Source organism: Buceros rhinoceros, unplaced genomic scaffold (genome assembly GCF_000710305.1).
Source record: "Buceros rhinoceros silvestris isolate BGI_N320 unplaced genomic scaffold, ASM71030v1 scaffold15492, whole genome shotgun sequence".
Lineage (NCBI taxonomy): Eukaryota > Metazoa > Chordata > Aves > Bucerotiformes > Bucerotidae > Buceros > Buceros rhinoceros.
This window is the reverse complement of record NW_010398417.1, coordinates 8868-27334: the sequence shown is the minus strand read 5'-3', so window position 1 is coordinate 27334 and position 18467 is coordinate 8868. Positions and strand designations below refer to the sequence as shown.

The following is an 18467-nucleotide window of genomic DNA, read 5'->3' as shown; positions in this document are numbered from 1 at the left end:
CAGGAATGTTGTCAAGTGCCTGAAACTGGCTGAAGGGTTATCTAAGACACCATTATTAAAATATAATAGGTGACACCTTTTTGGTTTTATTTAATATGACTATAGGTGAATTTTTTTCTAGAAGGAAGGCACCCTTCAAATAAACCTGTGTAAAAACAAACAAACAAAACAAAATGACCAACCAATCACCACAACAAAACCCCCCTATGCCTTCATTTGGCAAAGCCTTCAAATGTCTCTCTGCATGACATACACACATAATAGAGTTTTGAGGAATTTCTTTCAAATTTCTGTGAAATACCATTTTTTTGTCCTGAATATCAAAAATTTAGTTTTTGTGCTAGTTGTTTTTTGCAGGCAACAATGTCTAGAAACGTTTTTAAAGGAAAATTAAAGAAAGGTATAATATCCTGTCTTTGAAGTTAACTAACTGGAAGCTGCTTATAATATAATCGAGGCTTTCCCCCATTGCTGCAGCAGGCAGCTATTGTGTGTGCAAAAGCTGACCAAAAGTGTCCTGTAGAGATCTTGTGGAAACGGTGCACTAAATCTATTCAGCAGCTGTGTCTTGAATGAAAAAAGGAAAAGGAAAAAAAAAGTAAAGCTCATAAATATTCCTTCCCAGAGAAAACTTTAGTAAAAGACAGAATATTAGTAGGATCTGAAAACAGAGAGGGACTTTGTTATCCACCTACCTGGTTAAATCAGGCTTTTGAAGACTTGCTCCCTTATCCTCTGAAGCTACTACTGTCTCATAACTCAGTTCAGGCAGGGCTTACACCGCTTGTGACCACTGGTCAGGAGAACATGACAAGCAATTTCTTTTCACTGTTGGGATTTTTACTTCTTTTTATTTTAGCTGTTACTGGTAAAATGGCTGCTAACGTGGGTTACATTCTGCGCAGCTATCAGCCTAGTTATTATATTTGAAATTTTTAACTGTCCATGGGTATACAGACATTTTTAGTAGCTTGGATATGCCTTAGGTATAAACTATGTTTGAGAAACTGATGCAACATAAAACTCTTTTCTTATTTTATAGAATGAAGCAATGAAAAGAGGGGTAGGGAGTGGCAGGGAGAGTTGGACAAGCAAGTCCCAAAATTCAGGTGTGCTTTAGTCCCCCTCTTTCATCTTTTGTTGTACTTAGAATATTTTCCTTTGCAGTTGCTTCTGTATTTAAGCTATCGGGGATATCGGTCCTACCCTATCAATCAACTTTGTTCTGCTGGAAGCTGTATCTAGCCACTTGATCAGTGGAGCAGGTGAACTTCCTCAATACATTTTATTGTAAATATGTAAGTTTTATTTTTTTTAGTATCACATTGAGTAAATCACTGCAAGAAGTCAAAGGTGCTGTGTAGTAGTTTAAGGTCCGTCCTCACATCACACTCCCCATTTATTTTTTCTGCTGCTTATGCCACTGTAGGTATAGAGTTTTGTACTCCACCTGGTCCTGGCCAGTATCTGAACACTTTGCTCTGAATTGATCTGACTTCTTTGGGGATAGAGTTCATAATCTAGAGTGGAACAATTTTTTTTTAGTCCCAGCTGAGTAAATGGGATGTAACTTCATTCATACGTATGTTTGTATCCTAACAGGCAGCATTTGATCTTTCTAAGTTTGTGAAAGAGACTGCATCTTAAAATTAGATAGGACTTGTTCTGGTTCTTCAGTGTTCTCTCTCCCTGTTCTGACTGTGTTTGTACTCTTGTCTCTCCCTCAGAGCATTAATGGACAATAGCACAAGACCAAATACATATAAATTGGGCTTTCTCTTACAAGCCCTTCTCTCTCTCTTTTCAAGTTGCCTGATGGGTAGTAGGAAACAATCAGATCCCCTCTCAGCTCCCTGTTTGTTGAACTGAATCCAAGTTCTTCTCATTCTCTGTAAAACAGGTCATTCTTGATAGTTCTTATCATCATATATAATTCATATTTCTTCACCATGCATATTAAGAACTGTACACAATACAACCTGATAACAGCAGCAGTAGAGCTGTCCAGGAATTTAACTGAAACACATGAGGGCCCTACTTACTTTATAGTGATGTTAGTGGCTCATAGTGATCTTGTGACAGCAATAGCAGAACTGATGGCTAGTGATCCTTCAGAGGTCAAAGGTACTAACCTGTCAAAAGTTGTTTTCTTCCCAGATTTTGGGATCTAGGTGTGTTCTCAATGATCTAGCTGGCCTTTCTCACTGCCAAAGGTAGACTTTAATTTGGTGCTTGTTGTGGAAGTCAGAACAAGTGAAAGACCTTGTCCATAAAGTTCAACTGTGTTCATTTTATTTGCAGTTTTATGGAACATTTCCCGAGAAGTTTGTACTGAAATCTTGTGAGATATTTTATACTTTGTAAAGACATTTTAATTATTTGGTGTTGAAGTGAATTATTAAATAAAACGTACTGAATGAGTTTGTCTTCCAACGAAAATGAGCACCTTTTGGATAGTAATGGGATCCGGCTTCCTCCAAGCTTTTTAACCTTCCAAGGGAGTCATTGCACTATCCAGCTGCATTCAAGGGGATTTTCTGGGATGTAAATGGAATACACATTTGCTATCCACGTGAATTCAAGGGCAGTTTCTAGCATGCAAGAAGGACATAAGTTCTTTAACTTATACACTTGGAAGTGCTGTAAGCCAGCAGCATTTGGATGAAGAAAATGGAAAAGGTCTTATTGTTAGTACATCCAGATGCAGGGTATTGGATTTCTAATAGACACACACACAGGAGTTATAGCTGTTCAACACACTTTTTCTCCTGCCTGAAGAGGCGATGTATGTACTCCTACAAACTACATCACTGGGTTGATTGTAAAGGCTGAGTGACTTCAGAACAGCATATTCCAACACTGAAGTCTTTTTACTTCAGTCAGGAAAACCATCTTTTCAGACATGAAAACCCTCGCTTCATTCAGGGTATCTTAGATATGTGAGCTTAGGCATTTCACCTGAACTCCCTCCTCCTTCCAACGGTTCTGCTACTAAATAAAACTCTGAAGTAACTTCTTGTATCTTTGAAGTCTCCGCTAGCCTAGTTTGCCTTAGTGATGTTTGCAGTAAGTTTTCCAATACATGTGCAATCCTTACAGATAAGTCCAGGAGGATATGTGCAAGGCAATGCTGTAAGGTGATAAAGCAATGCCTTTGTTGTGCAGACTAAAAAATGCAAAAAGTTTCTGGCCTGTTGGACTTTTTTCCATTTTTTTTTTCCTCATCATGGGAACATCCATTGCTGTGAATTGCCCCTCTCAACACCCCAAATCACTTACTACAAAGCTCTCACAGGTAAGGTGTTTTCTGTGTCAAAACCAAAACTTTGGACTCTTTGAAGCAAGTGCATGTTAAATTACGGCCTGGAAAAAGTAGTGGGGAAGAGGATGTTGGATGAAAAAGAGAGTTTCATCAAGGGGACAAGCATGTGGTAATGGAGAACTTAGGTAGCAGCAAGCAGAGAGAGAAGAGAATTGGAGTCACAGACCTACCCGTTGCAGCAGAGCGGGTCTAGAAGACTTACCAGACTCATTTCCATCACATTTATAATTTTGTCAACTAATGTTGCAGGTTTTCAAACTTTTGCAGCTGTTGATCTGCACAGTGACTTTAAACCTCTGGGGCTTATTGGCAGATTAAATTCATGTTAATTTCTATGGTCCCACGCAACCAGAATGCACAAGACTGTCTGCACTTCGTCAATCAATTTGCACGTATGCAGTGGCTATGAGCCTGCAAGTCACTGCTTTTACGGGGCTGATGTTCAGAAAGATGCTCTTCTGTAGAATCAGTTATTTCACCATCCAAACCAATGCCACTGTCAGATATGTAATGGCACAAGTCAGGCTGTCATGGCAGCATATATTCGATCCTGATTCTTCACATAATGCAAGCTGGAGCAGCCCCGTTGACCTCACTGATATTAAAGATGACTCATTCCAGCAGGGGACAAGGCTGTAATTTTTGCCTTTGCCATTTTTCTCACTAGAAAGGTTTTATGTTGCAGGTAATTTATTGCAGGTGAAACGTTCCCATCTCCCCTATTTCTCCAACCAAATGCAACTTTGCATTCCTGTCCAGGAACACTGCTCTAAGCTTGGTGAAATGAAAATACCTTATGGTGGGTAAAACAAGGGAAATAAATGGAGTATACAGAGCAATGGATTAAAGTGCATTTGACTGCTGGAGCTAGTGTTTATCCTTCCTTATGCAGCTCGAGAGTTCGTGGGCAGCTGGTGGCTGTGAGCCAGCCAGGGGTGTGTCGCTATGGTTCTAGGTTGGATTGCTGTTATGGCTGGAAAAAGAACAACAAGGGCCACTGTGAAGGTAATAGTAACACTTTCTGCTTGTTTCCTCTCCACAGCAGTGTACTTGGTGCTAATAAAGATATTTCATATGTCATAGAATAGAGTCATGGAATAGTTTGGGCTGGAAGGAACCTTTAAAGGTCATCTAGTCCAACCCCCCTGCAGTGAGCTTCAACTAGATCAGGTTGCCCCTGACCTTGAATGTTTCCAGGGATGGGGCATCTACCACGTCCCTGGGCAATCTGTTCCAATGTTTCACCACCGTCATCATAAAATACATCTATATATCCTTATATCTAGTCTAAATCTCCCCTCTTTTAGTTTAAAACCATTAATCCTTGTCCTGTCACAACAGGCCCTGCTAAAAAGATTGCCCCCATCCTTCCTATAGCCCCCCTTTAAGTACTGGAAGTCTGCAGTAAGGTCTCCCTAGAGCCTTCTCTTCTCCAGGCTGAACAACCCCAACTCTCTCAGCTTGTCTCATAGGAGAGGTGCTCCATCCCTCTGATCGTTTTTGTGGACCTTCTCTAGACCTGCTCCAATAGGTTCATGTCCTTCTTGTGCTGAGGGCTCCAGAGATGGACATAGTACTCCAGATGGGGTCTCACCAGAGCAGAGTACAGGGGCAGAATCATCTGGCCACATATGTCTGCCAGAAGTTAAGAAAGAAATCTTCTGAGGAATGAAATCTCTTAACTCTATGAGAGAATGAATAAAATGTGTTTCAGAGACTATCTCCTCAGAACAGCAGAGCATTGGGTAAATAACACCAAACCATAAAATACATACTAAAAAATTCTTAGGTCCAAAAGGCACCACCGGTTCTAACCCTCTGCACAGCCCTGGTCAGTGCCTATACTGTTAACAGCTGTTGAGTGAGTGACAAAAATGCAGTGTTTCCCAGTGCTACATATAGACCCAAAAAAATGGCTTTCTATCAGTTGGTACCCTTTATCTTCAGAGCACACAGCCTCTGAGAAGCAGGAAGTTTTAACTTTCTAAAAATATAAATAAAACCCAAGCAGTAAGTGCACCTGACTCGAGCTTGGGTAGCTGGCCAGTGGTCCGGTTCTGGAGATCATCATCTTAATGGTCAATGACTCTTAAACCATTTCTAATTTGTAAAGGATCTAAGGATCCCAAGGAGAAGGTGATGTGGAATCTCCTCTAGCTTGGGCAGAAAACAACAAAATCATAAAATACATGGTTTAGGGATCTTTTTCAGATGTTGCACCTGTTGTCCCAGGGAGTTTGGCATTGTATATCTGGTGAATTAGAATAGAAACTTGAGGTTATTCATTGCTGAAAATCAGCATAGCAGTATCTAAAAGGGAAAGATGCCAAAATGCCTCTGCTTTGTATATATATCATGTCAGTTTAAAAAAAGAAGGAAAAAATGATTAATACCTTTATAAATAATTCTGCATTGCTTAGTAGCACCTTAGTTTTGATACAAATGAATACCTGGAGGGACAACTGGCAAATATAGCTTTGATCAGCCAGTGGAGTAGGTTGTCTTGTTTAAAAGTAATAGGTGGCTTTCAAACTAAAATACTGTTTTCATGAACTTTGAAGATTCTTCTTTGACAGACTAAGCCAACTGTATTATTATTATTACAATTCTGCATTGTAAATCCAGATGCAGCAGTGTTCTCTGCTTCAGTGCTAATACTCCTCTGGTCTTGCATGTTGCTTTCAGGAGTAGAGGTAGTGTGAAAAAAAATCGCACAGAATCATTCTGGTTGGAAGAGACTTTTAAGATCATCGAGTCCAGCCGTTCATATTGCACTGCCAGGATCCCTAAGCCGTGTCCCTCAGCACCACATCTACACAGCTTTTGAACACTCCCAGGGATGGGGACTCCACCACCTCCCTGGAAAATGCCTTAATCTGCAGAGTTAGTGGATAAATGCACCTGAACGTATCTTTAAAAGTAGGGAAGATACTTGAATTCAGAAGAATGTATTTTAATTATAAATTTTACTATATAGTAACTAACACTGTGACTTTCCTATTTCCTGTAGTTTGCATAGCAGCTCAATTGCATACAGTAGCAAGGTGTGCATCCTTCACTCTTTCACTGTTTTTACCAGAGCTAGTCCAGATTTAAATACATGTATATTTGCTTTTCTTGAATAACTCTCATGTTGACAATCACATTGACTTTAGGAGCCTTAAGCCTTATAAAAGTCAGCATTTAATTTCTGACTAATGATCCAGAGGGATGTGAGTTAGAAAATTTTTACTTTTTAATGCATCCAGGCGAAGCACAGCCCTCTCGGATCATTGTAAACTTGATGCAATTATACTCATTGGGATGTGTGATAAGAACAGTTGACTAATCATTTGACAGGTGTGCTGTAGATGTTCCACCACGCGATGGACATGTTCCTCAGTTGTAACTGAGGAGATCCAAGACTGGAAAACTGCTGTAGGGTATTGTGTTTCCACTGGCAGCAGGAGAGTGCTGTTGCCTCTTTCCTACTTCAGCGTAGCAAGTCAAGCTGCTGGCTGGCTGCTTCTCACTCAGGCTTCTTAAAAATAGGAAAAAGGCAGGAGTACAAAACTAAATGTGCATCACAAGCATGGCAGAAAAAGCATGAGAGAGAGCGAGCTAAAAGGGAACCCCTTTCTTTTCCAGGTCTTTAAAAACCTGGGAAAGCACACAGTCATGTAATTCATTGTAACGTCACTTTTATCAATCAGAAATAAAGTCCTGATCGGTAGCTGCAATGCCCAGACTAGAGGGAGAGGTATGGAGGATGCTGAACCTGTGCAACAAGTTTTTAGGCTACTAAGCAGGGCAAAAGTTCTCAGAGTACTTCTAACGTTTTCTTTCTCCTTTCTCTGTCTGACTCCACCAGCTATCTGTGGACATGGCTGCAAGTATGGCGAGTGCATGGGACCAAACAAATGCAAATGTTTTCCTGGATTTACAGGGAAAACCTGTAATCAAGGTTTGTGCACATGGACATACTGCTCCAGGAAGCAGACTGTTGATGTTCTGTCCTCTTTTCTTGTACTGTGGATTGTATTATCTTCCAAAATAGTAAAAAAATGTATTTTCTTGTTTACATAGAAGAGCTTAGAGTTTAAGGCTCTTGCATCTCTAGCATCCCAGGCAAGCTCTATGCTTCCTTCAGCACACAGAAGTTTCAACCTCCATCATATAACTCCTGTGCGTTGATGACAAGGGCAAATTGACATATTTATAGTCAGAGAATTAAGGCATGGAGAGATTATACAGGAAATTATTAGATGAGGTGGAAACCAAATCCAGAACCTGTGCTATTTCCTTAACTAGCAAGCCATGGTACTTTTTGAAGTAACTTTCTCGTTAGAAAGACATGCAATTTTATGCTAGACACATAATTTTTAAAGCTGCCTGGGCCAATGCTGTCTGTTTGCATATGATGATTGGTGTTTCTGAGAATCAGAATTGGGAGTCTTTAGAAGTGCATGTTCAAAAACTTCGAATGCACCACTTTCCCTCTATCAATTTGCCATTACACATGGCAACATTGCAGCCAACACATTGGTGACAACTCAGATGACTTGCCCCCACCCCGTTCCAGTGTATGAGACCCCTGTGTTGAATCAGATGAAAGGAGCTGGTCCCTGTGCATGAAGAGGGGCCATCCTGCTGCAGTGCAGATGAGAGAACTGCAGGTGCTGTGAGGGAAGCATGACATGAAGGCTACACAAATAGATGGGTCTATGCTTGCTACCTTCCTAAGCACCTGCAGTCTTCATTTGAAAATGTTGCACTGACACACTAAACACACATTTTTCTGAGCCAAAACAACCCATTTATTACACAGTATCTATCTTTCAAACAATATATTATAAAGCTATATTGTTAAGTATTTTGAAAAACTTCATCTTTTTCACTTTTGATGCTGCTCACAAGTAGGTAAGTCAATTCCTCAGCACCACTACAGCAGAAAGTTAAACAGCAGCCGTGGCTGTGGGTAGTAGATATGTAGGTATCACTTACAACTTCAGCCTCCAAGCCCAGAAATTTAACCTTAAAAATAATTTGGCAGCTTTAATGTTACCAAAAGGCAACAGAGAAGCCCCCATCTTTTAGGTGTTTTCTGTGCAGTAACTGCAGCTATGTTGGATATGCCCTCTGTAGGCAAGCAGATCAGTTCTGGGCACTTGTGGTAGATTCAGAGTCTGAGGCTGGGTGGGAGCACCGCACAGACCTACATGTTCAAATTGCCTGTTGGCTCCCTGGATCGTTCTCCTTTCTGAAGCATGGCCAAGAAATTTTTGTAAAGTGGTGGCTGGCTCAGGCCAGAAATGTCCCAGAGCTATTTCAATAATATACACATATAAGTGGTTATGTTCCAGCAGGCAAGACTGCTCAAAGCCACTTTTAATTTACCGGCAGATGTAGCCTTGGTTTGTCCTTACAGCAGAAGTCTGTCCTTACAGCTGAGCAAGCTTAACATGAGCTAACTAAAATAACAGAGATAAGGGGACTGTATTAGTCTGCCACCAAGTTTGAGCTAAATTAGACTTATCTCCATAGGTTCTCCATTAGAGCTGTGTTTGTTATCTGTACATTACTGTGCATTGTGCAAGATAGGTGCTGCTAAAAAATGTATGGTCTAAGTAGAATAATTTTGTTCCCTAGTTAGCTCTCTAGTTTATTTTTTAAGAGTCTTGGCTATTTAGTGGAGCAAGAGTAGCACAAAAATTCAATATGATTTCCAAGCTGATAGGTTGTCCTTTTTCAAACAAATCTTATGTTTAAATAATAGAATGCAAACCCTCTTTTTCTTCTCTGGACTGAGCTGTAGCAAACACTTCTGCACAAGTATAAACCCCACAAAATTTATGGAATGGTCTGGAGTTTTCTCCATGATCTGCAGGGCGCATAGGCATGAGAACAGATGTTTCTCCCATTAGAAGTGAAGCTGCATAAGCTCAGTGCTTGCTTGGGGAGTCGCATCTTTATTGGAATAATATTATTGGTCATATGTGCCATTAAATGCAGGTTGCATGGCCTGTGTATGCCGATGCATTCTGTTAGTAAGTTTTTTTCTGTTTACTAATCAGGTTTCAAAATACAAGAGGCACATCTGTCAGCTCACAGAAGTCACAAACACAGATATCGTCCAGCTATTGGTGCCAATGCGTAGCTCAGGAAAAAAATACTCTGTTTTACTTTATCTCAAAATTATTTGCTTTCTTGGTCTCGTGTTTTTGCCTTTCTCATACAGAGGTCAACTGGAGGGCTAAAATCTCCAGAGAGTATCAGAGAAATCCAGAAAAGTAACTCCCAGAAAAGAGACTTGTTTGCAGTTCTCTCTCCAGCCCGCCACCTCTTCCTAACAAGCTGTCAGATGTGGCCAGACTTTGCATTCGTTTTTCAGGTGTAGAAGTCTGTGTATTTTAGTTTTGCTAGCAGTCTTTCAGCCAGATGGTCTGCTGAACTCTCATCTTGCAAGGGGCTGGCTCACTTTCAATCCAGGCAATTTTACTGCAGGGAATTCAAGGCATTAGGCAATATTATCCACCTATATGAATAAACATATGCATACAAACCCAGAACTCACTTCACTCCAATGACTTCTGCAGATCTGAACGAATGCGGACTGAAACCACGTCCCTGTGAACACAGATGTATGAATACACATGGCAGCTACAAGTGCTATTGTCTCAACGGGTACATGCTTATGCCAGATGGCACATGTGCAAGTAAGTAATAGACAGGACAGGCACACGAAAATCATCTAACTTCATTTGATCCCAGCAGATTTTCTTCTTGTGATGAATGGATTTAGCTTACTCAGGATGGGGTCTTTGCCTCAGCTCTCTGGTATTGTCAGCAGCTGAAGGAAGGCTTATAGCCGGATAAAGTAAACTAAGTCATACTTGTATTTTGGTGTTAAAAAGAATTTTTGTCCTGCTAGAAGTAAAAATCTTTGATAGCGTTACTTCAGATGAAGGACAGCTAGTATAACCTTGATGCATAGTCCTGCGGGTTCATCTGTTGAGTAAGGACGAATGAATCTATCCAAGCCAAGCACCAATATAGACTACTTTTTACTGTGCTGAATTTCATGCCATTATTCCTTGCACCTTCCTGTGCTCCCTGACTAATTTATTTCATCTCTATGTTGATATGCTTCTCACAGTTGCCACCAGCTTCTTGCAAATGTTTGTTCACTGAGCTAAGGCTTATCTAAAGTGTATTTCTATCTATTTTCTTTGTCTTTAAGCCAGCATGTAATGGAAAGTATTCTGCTTCCTTAGCCAACCTGATTTTTCAGACCTTAGTAAGATTCTTATTTTTCAATTACACTAATTCGTTTACAGAAAATACTTTTCTTTCTTCACCTGAAATGTTCCATACTGGTATTTTGACTTTGAATTTCACAAAACCCTGGGTATGGGTCATATGGGTTATATGACCTTTTATGGACTTTTGTGGGGTCCACCGGACTGGAGCAGATGGACAGATAGCATCAGCTGGACAAGGAAACTAGGTGATGTCAGCAGTGGAACAATCTGCTTGAGAGATCTGTCCTAAACCAATGGACATAGCTGTATGGGGTGCAACGCAATCCTTCCCATTGATAGGGCAGAAAACCATAAACTCTGAAAGACTTTGTTCTCCAGACTTTGGAGATAACCATTCACCAGGCAGGGTGTCCATCTGCTGAGTTTGCTGTCAGTCTTGGGATAATTGGAAAAATACCCAACGTTGGCAAATACTCACACGAGTGCAGGTCTGCAGCTCTGGGGCAGGTAGGAAAGCCAGAGCTCCTACTCCCTCTGTCTTAGAGCAGAGAGACTGAAATTGCCATGAAAGGTGCCTGGGGCCAGAGCTTTGGAGGGTTTCCTTTCCCAGTATTACAGGGATGTTCAGCGTTGTGCTTCTCCGTTACTAAGAATGGTGTGTCTCACCAGCAGACAACAGCTGCAGAACCCTGAGAAATGACCATATATGCCTTCCATTTCAACCAAGATAATCTGTGTATCTGCTGACGTCATACACCAAGCAGTTTTCAGTAAGACCACTGTCTTATGGACAGCTGAAGTTGGCAGAAGCCATAACTCAGTCAAAGGAAACTATCCTTTAAGTCCAGCAGCAGCTTTGTCCCATCCATCCCTCACTCACACTCTTCTGAGCACAAATGTTTGCTTGTGAACAAAGTCTGAAAACTAGATACGGACTGTAACTTAATATTTCTGTTGCATTATTTTTGAGTCAGTCTTAGTTCAGGACTCATTTGCTGATTTAAGAAACACTGCATTTGTACCAAATTTGTACCAAATGCGCAGTTGCACCATCCTATGTTTAAGCCAGCACAAAATGCTGAATTTCTCAGCGGCAGTTGTGGCCAGTGTCAAGTACACATGAAAAAATTGCCTGAGCAGCTGTGAGCCATAAAACTTGTGTTTCCCTTTGGCACACAGAAACATTATTTCTCAGTGGAACCTCAACAAACACTGATACAGAATGAAAACAAGTTTCAGGAGGAAAACTAGGATTCCCATAGAAGGGAAGTCTTCATTCTTCACATCTCTAGTTAAGGAGGCAAAAAATGTTCATCCAGCTTGTGCTTCATTATCCCAACCCATCTGCCACCTTTCGGTTCCGAAGAGCCTTTATTTTCTTATGCAGAAACTATGACTATGAAAAGAAGTAATAAATTATTTGCTCAAGTAGGAATTACTCTTGGTTAAATGTAGTAGCCTCCCATTTCACTTAAAACTTAAGCTTGTGCATGGATGAAATGCTAGATTATTTAACCAACTGTATAATCCTCATCATTTTATTCAGGCAAACATTTTAGGCATATTGTTGCTCCTTTTGAATCAAATTCACCGTGATCTAAGGCTCCTTAGCAAGACGAAGTCCACCTTGTCTGAGCAGTCAGGCTTATCTACAACCACACCAAGGGACTGTGGAGCTGGAAGAAGGGTATCAGAAGAATGTGGCTTTGGGGCACAGAGAACCATTGCTTAAAATAGTTAGTAGGTTAGTACCTAACATAAAATCACCCAAACTCTCAGGAATTAATATACTAGACCTGATCAGCAGTTCATCTGAGCCAGTATTATGTCTAACCAAAGCCAGGAACAGGAGCTCCATTCAAAAGAGAAAACAAACAATTACCAATTAGAGAAGAATAATTTTTACTAAGTTTCTTTACAGTCTGTCTTTTTTTAACTCTTACCTCCTGTATGTTCTCTGGCTATACTTTCTTCACACACACCTCCATCTGTTCTAGTAAACACTTCCAAATGCTACAGTTTTTGCTGACATCATAACACTAATGCTTTCTGGATATCTTCACGATTTGAGAAAGATCTTCCTACATAAGTAATACACTTCTCCTACTTTTCTAGTCTCGCATTGGTCTCTCAGACAGGATCTAGACCCCTACATTTCTATTTAGAAGTTAATCAAAATCCTCCCCAATAATTCAGACTCCTAACCAACCTGTGGCAACCAATATTTGTGTTCTGGCTAGTGCCTCATTAGATTCAGGTATCTGTTCCATAAAGAGTCAAAATAACAGGCAGTTTCTAAGTCTACAGGGCTAAATAGTTTTTAAGATCAAATTCTATACTAGAAGCATATTTAACGGTAAGCAGTAAAAACATTCCAGTACTGAATAGCAGTTTTCTGTAAGGTGAAACTGTTTCAATGGAAAATGTAAAAAACCACCTTTTTTTCTGCTTTAATCAGTTCCGCCTCTGAATCTAAAACGTAGCAGTAACCAGTCACAGTACTGAGATCAGAGAAAAAAAAGGATGAATAAGGGCAGATAAGGAAAGTACCAAAGTGTAAGATCTATTTCATCGGCCCCCGAATTGGTAATGTGTTAATGTATAAACAACTTGATTTATGATGAATGGAATTTTGTTGTTCTCATTTAATTTCTTGCATTCACCCAGATCAAACTTAATTTTAAGTGTTCCCTTAATTTTAAGTGATTCCAGGCTAGAATTTTGCTCTTTTTGTTATTTCAAATGCTGTTTTCAGGTTCCAGCACATGTGCCATGGTGAATTGCCAATATGGATGTGAAGAAGTCAAAGGGGAGGTGCACTGCCTTTGTCCATCAGGTGGCCTTCAGCTGGGACCAAATGGAAGGACATGCATAGGTACAGTTAGAGAACTCACGCTCAGCTTCTTTTCTACAGGACTGGGGAAAGATTAAGAGATTGTTAGCTCTCTTCACTGGCTTGAATAATGTGTCCTGTTACTGGCACTATGATGTAAAGTTTGAATGCTTTTTTTCCATACCTGTTCTTATAATATTGGCCATGTAATTTCTTGGGCATGTTTCATTCTCAATAAATAATTGAATGTTTTGACATGATTTGTCAATTAAGAGATTGTCATTAAGAGATCCGGTTTCTCTCTATCGCTATAAGGCTGCTAAATACAATATTTTGCCTGCAGGAAGCTGTCCTACTGACATAATGCATTATAAGATTTGGGTGCTGTGTTTGGATGGGGTTTTCTTTTATGGTGATGACCCACAACACAGACTTACGGATTTTTCTCCAGAAGCCTCAACACCACTTTATCTGGGAGTTTCCTGTGATGAAGAAAGCATTGCTTATGACACTTGGTACTGTTCTGTGATACCATTTTACATTGTCATCTGACAAGGCAGTGCTACTGCATCGTAAATCAAGGCTGAAATCATACTCGTTTTAATATTGAAGCTAAATGAGCTCCTTTTAAAACCCAGTAGATATGAAACAAACCTCCAGAGCCAGGACCACTCTAACAACTAGTGAAGAAGGGCCAGTGAAGTGCATGTCAGGGAGAAGCAGGAGCAGGGCAACCATCTCTAGATTCCCTGCTTGAGCAGGGGAGTTGGACCAAATGACCTCCAGAGGTCCCTTTCAACCTCAACCATTCTGTGATTCTGTGAAAAAAATTTTTGCAAGACTAAATGTTTTTAGCAACATACCTAATAATAATTTATGATTTCACATATTTTACATTCTTTCTGTCACAATGGTGCGAGTCCTTTAGATCATAAAGGGCAGCTTGGACATGATACCTTACAGGCACAGAAGAATAACAGTAGCTAATCCATTTCAGATCCCGTTTACCAATGCGTACTGGTTGAATGATTTCTACAACTTAAAAAATGTTTTAAAAGTTGAAAGGTTTAACATTCAAACATTAAAAAAAATTAATTTTATCTCCAGCGGCCAAAACAATATTATACTTAACATTTCAAACAAAAGATTAAATAAATGCATTGACTAAGAGACACTGTTGAGTAGAAGGACAGTAACTATATGAATTGTTCTCTTTAACACACAACTGTAATACCAAGTCACATACGAAGGTAGTATGGCCTAGGACTACTTTATCACTTTTAGGACCTATCAAATAAACTCATATGGATACTTGGCTCAACTTCCAAACTATAAAGACTCCAACATGAGAATGGTATTTCTTTCGCTCAAATGAAATGAGTTTGTATTTGGAACTGTCCTGCTTTGAGTTATCAGCAAGGTTTTTGGACTACCACCAGTCACGGTTAACGTTTGTCTGAATTACTTGAGAGCTATGTGAAGGCAAATATTGTGGACATATGTATTTAAATACAATAGACAGAATGAGTGGTTCTCTTAAATCTCTTACTGAATTATTTTGACAACTACTTTTAGTCTTTTGTATTGAGTTTATTTTTATTTACCTTGCCTGCTCAAATAGATTTGGAAAAATGCTGATACATATGATATAAGGTAAAATAGACAAAAAGGTATGTCCAGTGGCTGGAAATATCAGATCCTTTCTTTCTGCACAACTTGTGGTATGTCATCAGTTCTCCATCTCTAAAACGAGATGGCATCTTCCTCCTATATGCCATAATAGATGCTTAATATATTGTAAGATATTCTAATAATATGGTATTAGTCACAGAAACGCTATAAACAGGTAAGCATTTGAAGATCTCTGGCTATTAGTTTTAGCTTAATCCTCCTAAGAAGTTGCATTATTCCTGGACCTGCAGAGAAGCATATTGCTGTGCTTCACTTTTCCTCTTCTACCTGTGCATAGGTGAAGGAAAAAAATAATTATAGATAAATTTTTTAAATTTATCTATCTTTAGACGTTTCTAAGAGAACAGTGAGCCTTCAGGATTCACTGCAGACATAAGCTTCACACTAGGATAGAGTGCAGCAGACTTGTCCTTTAACTTGTGACAAACCCTGCTCCTGGCAGAGGCATGGGGCAATGAGAACCTGGAGAGGTTTGGGAATGCCCTGGAGAGTAGGGAACGGAGGCCCTCCTCCAACATGTGTCACATGGGCAGAAAGAAGGGATTTGACCACAGGTTGGTTTAAATGTTTTTTCTATTGTTGGCCACTTCCATTTGATTACCTAAGCACTGTAAAAGAATGGTAGAAATGATAAAAAGCCTAACTGTGGTATCCAGCAGAATTTCACATCAGTTCTAAGATGGAAAGGGCAGAGTGTGGCACAATGAATTACAAGCAAAGTCACTGCTGTGTGCTAACATGTCATATAAAAGGACAAATGCCAAGTATCATAATTGGCACATTTTTAAATTTGATGTTACAACAAAAAAACCCCCAACAAATCAAATTGGTAACATTTAATGGTTATCCATTAAACATTGGTAATATGGTTGTTGAATTCTTAATGGTTGCTGAATACAATGTTTGTTGAATAATGTTCTTAGACTCCTCCCATACCAAGATTTCTCCTCTCTCCAAAACATGTGTCCCTGTCATCCACTTTGCTGGACACACCTTGCAGTCTGGAGACTCTCCCCGCTATGTCTTGACTCAGCACAGCTAGGGGAGGTGCACAGATTCAGGAAAAAAGCTGCTGCTGCTCTCGGATTCCGTTTCTGGGACTTTCTCTTAAACTGTTCTCTGACATGTCCTTTCTCAGGGAAATAATGGAATTTGTGGAGTTCCTCCTGTCCCTGCTCCATGACCTTAGGGCAAATCATTGTCCCCAGTGGAGGAATCCCCACTGACAGTAACGCTAGCTTTTACCATGCCAGGTCTCAAAATCTTCCATAAAGTTACTCATTGTTCACATTTTGATACTCCCTTCATATGACCATCCCCCGAGTATGAAATTATAGGACTTATTAATTAAACAACCTGTGATAGCCAAGACCAAACCATTCCCATGCAAATCCCAACTAGTTGTTGCATTCTCATTTTACCTGCTCGTGGATCTGACCAGCATCCCTTCTCCTGCTCTAGATATTGATGAATGCTCTACCGGCAATGCTGTCTGCTCTTACAACCGTAGATGCGTCAACACATTTGGAAGCTACTACTGCAAGTGCCAGCTTGGTTATGAACTGAAATATGTCAGTGGCCATTATGACTGTGTAGGTAAGATTTAGCCCACAAATTCTCCTTCTTCATTCCCACAAATTCTCCTTCTTCATTCCCACAACCTGCATCCTTTCTGTCACTTCCTGAAGCGTGTTGGCCTAGTCGGGATTCTGCCTGGAATGGATAAAAGACATCACACTAAGCACATATTGGCAGCACTTCAGCACTTTGAATTTTGATCCGGGTATTCTCTGTGGCCTTATGAAAAACCTAATCACTGGCACTTGCAAATTAAATTGCCTCAGCGTACCAAGTGAAGATGTGCAAGAGCTTGTAGTAACTTTGCAACAGTTGACCACAAAGAAGTGCTGCTTCTGGTACAGGTTTAATTAAAGAGCCATTTTTTGTTCACTTGCCTTTCAACCTGTGATGAACAGGCAGTCCCACAATCTTTTTCTTCCCTTTTTTTTTTTTTGTGTGTGTATGTGTGTGTGTAATGTGAATCATACACCTTCAGGACTGTAAAAACAGTTGTTTGGATGGATAGTACGGAACTTCTAAAAAAGTATGAAAAAAGTAGGTTTTAATTTATTTTTCTTTAGGTCTTTCTTGCATGCCTAAGTTTCTCCCAAACAAAAGTAAATACAGGCAAAAACTTATGTTAACATACTCGGGTGTTAAAACAAATGTCAAATTGCCTTTACTCCTGTCTCAATCTATTAGCTGAATGGTGAAAAAACACTAAAATATAAGTTACTGCAGCGGTATTGTTCAAGCAGTTGACTACACGAGGGCTTGGAAGGGTTGGAACTATTTCAGGCAGTGCATACAAAAGAGAATTCATGAGGTTAGTTTGTATTTGCTTGGTATTGAGAGTTAGGCATGAAAGAGAAGTCCTAAGGCAGGGTTTGGAGAGTCAGGATTGCATTTCCTGTTGTATGCAAATCCTGAGTGAGAGTCTTAAAGTGGAAAAAATACTTTTTCATGTGATATATGTGTGCATAGGGGAAAACTGGAGAGATCTCTGTAGTCAGGATTTTATTTGCAAACATGAATCTCACTCTCAGACGTATCACATTTTTGAGTCAGACTTCCTGCTACTTGTCTCCTAGCTGACTTACGCTGTGAGAGGACCTGTCAGTTGCTAAAAAATGAAGCAATCTGGATAAAATGCAAGTGGTGGAAAAATTTTTGCACCAACTTGGCTCCTTCATCTGGGAGAAATCAGAAACATCTATGTGATGTAGCAAGAAAAGGGAAAAGGAGAACAAAATCAGTTACTCTTGATGCCAGTACATTTTGCTGTCAGCTGAATATAGTATTTTCTACTGATTTTTTCCCGATTATACCTTTTTCATACAGCATCATATGTATGCTTGAATGTTAGAGGTGGGTAGAAGATCTCAACATCTCGGTATGCTCAGGGTTGCTTTCCATTGCATTTCTTCGAGAGTAAATGAAAGAATGAGAAGGATTTGGTGAATTTTTTTTTTTAATTGTTGTCACACATTCTCTTGGTGCCTTTTGCATGTTGTTAACAGAAGAGCGTGTATAACCTACAGTTTGAATCCTGTTCTCAGTCAGAAATTCACCACATTCTCTTTGTCTTTACTGTGGGATGCTCTGCATTTTCCATGGATGCACATGCCAGTAGTTGGGCAGTTGGAGCTGATGTTAAACATTCTCCCCTAGTGTGAATTCTTCTGCCTCTGATGGTCTCCGGACTGCTTTGCTTTAACACTAGAGTTTACTTGCAATACCTGGAAACAGAAGGTCAGCACAAATAGGCTGTTGTGAAGCTTGGATTCCAATGCAGTTTTCACTGAAGCATTGATATCTT

At 39.9% G+C, this 18467-nt stretch overlaps 1 protein-coding gene across 1 annotated transcript in view; it reads left to right on the top strand.

Annotated features, from left to right (window-relative positions):
* Positions 1 to 4214: 4214 nt before the first annotated feature.
* The window catches only part of EGFL6 (EGF-like-domain, multiple 6), a gene marked incomplete at both ends in the record, with an annotated part of 22725 nt that continues 8472 nt past the window's right edge, over positions 4215 to 18467 (top strand). The window contains 5 exons of the mRNA XM_010131094.1: positions 4215 to 4327; positions 7173 to 7265; positions 9898 to 10017; positions 13319 to 13438; positions 16550 to 16684. Coding sequence (XP_010129396.1) covers positions 4215 to 4327; positions 7173 to 7265; positions 9898 to 10017; positions 13319 to 13438; positions 16550 to 16684 — 581 coding nt within the window. The remainder of the gene's footprint in view (positions 4328 to 7172; positions 7266 to 9897; positions 10018 to 13318; positions 13439 to 16549; positions 16685 to 18467) is intronic.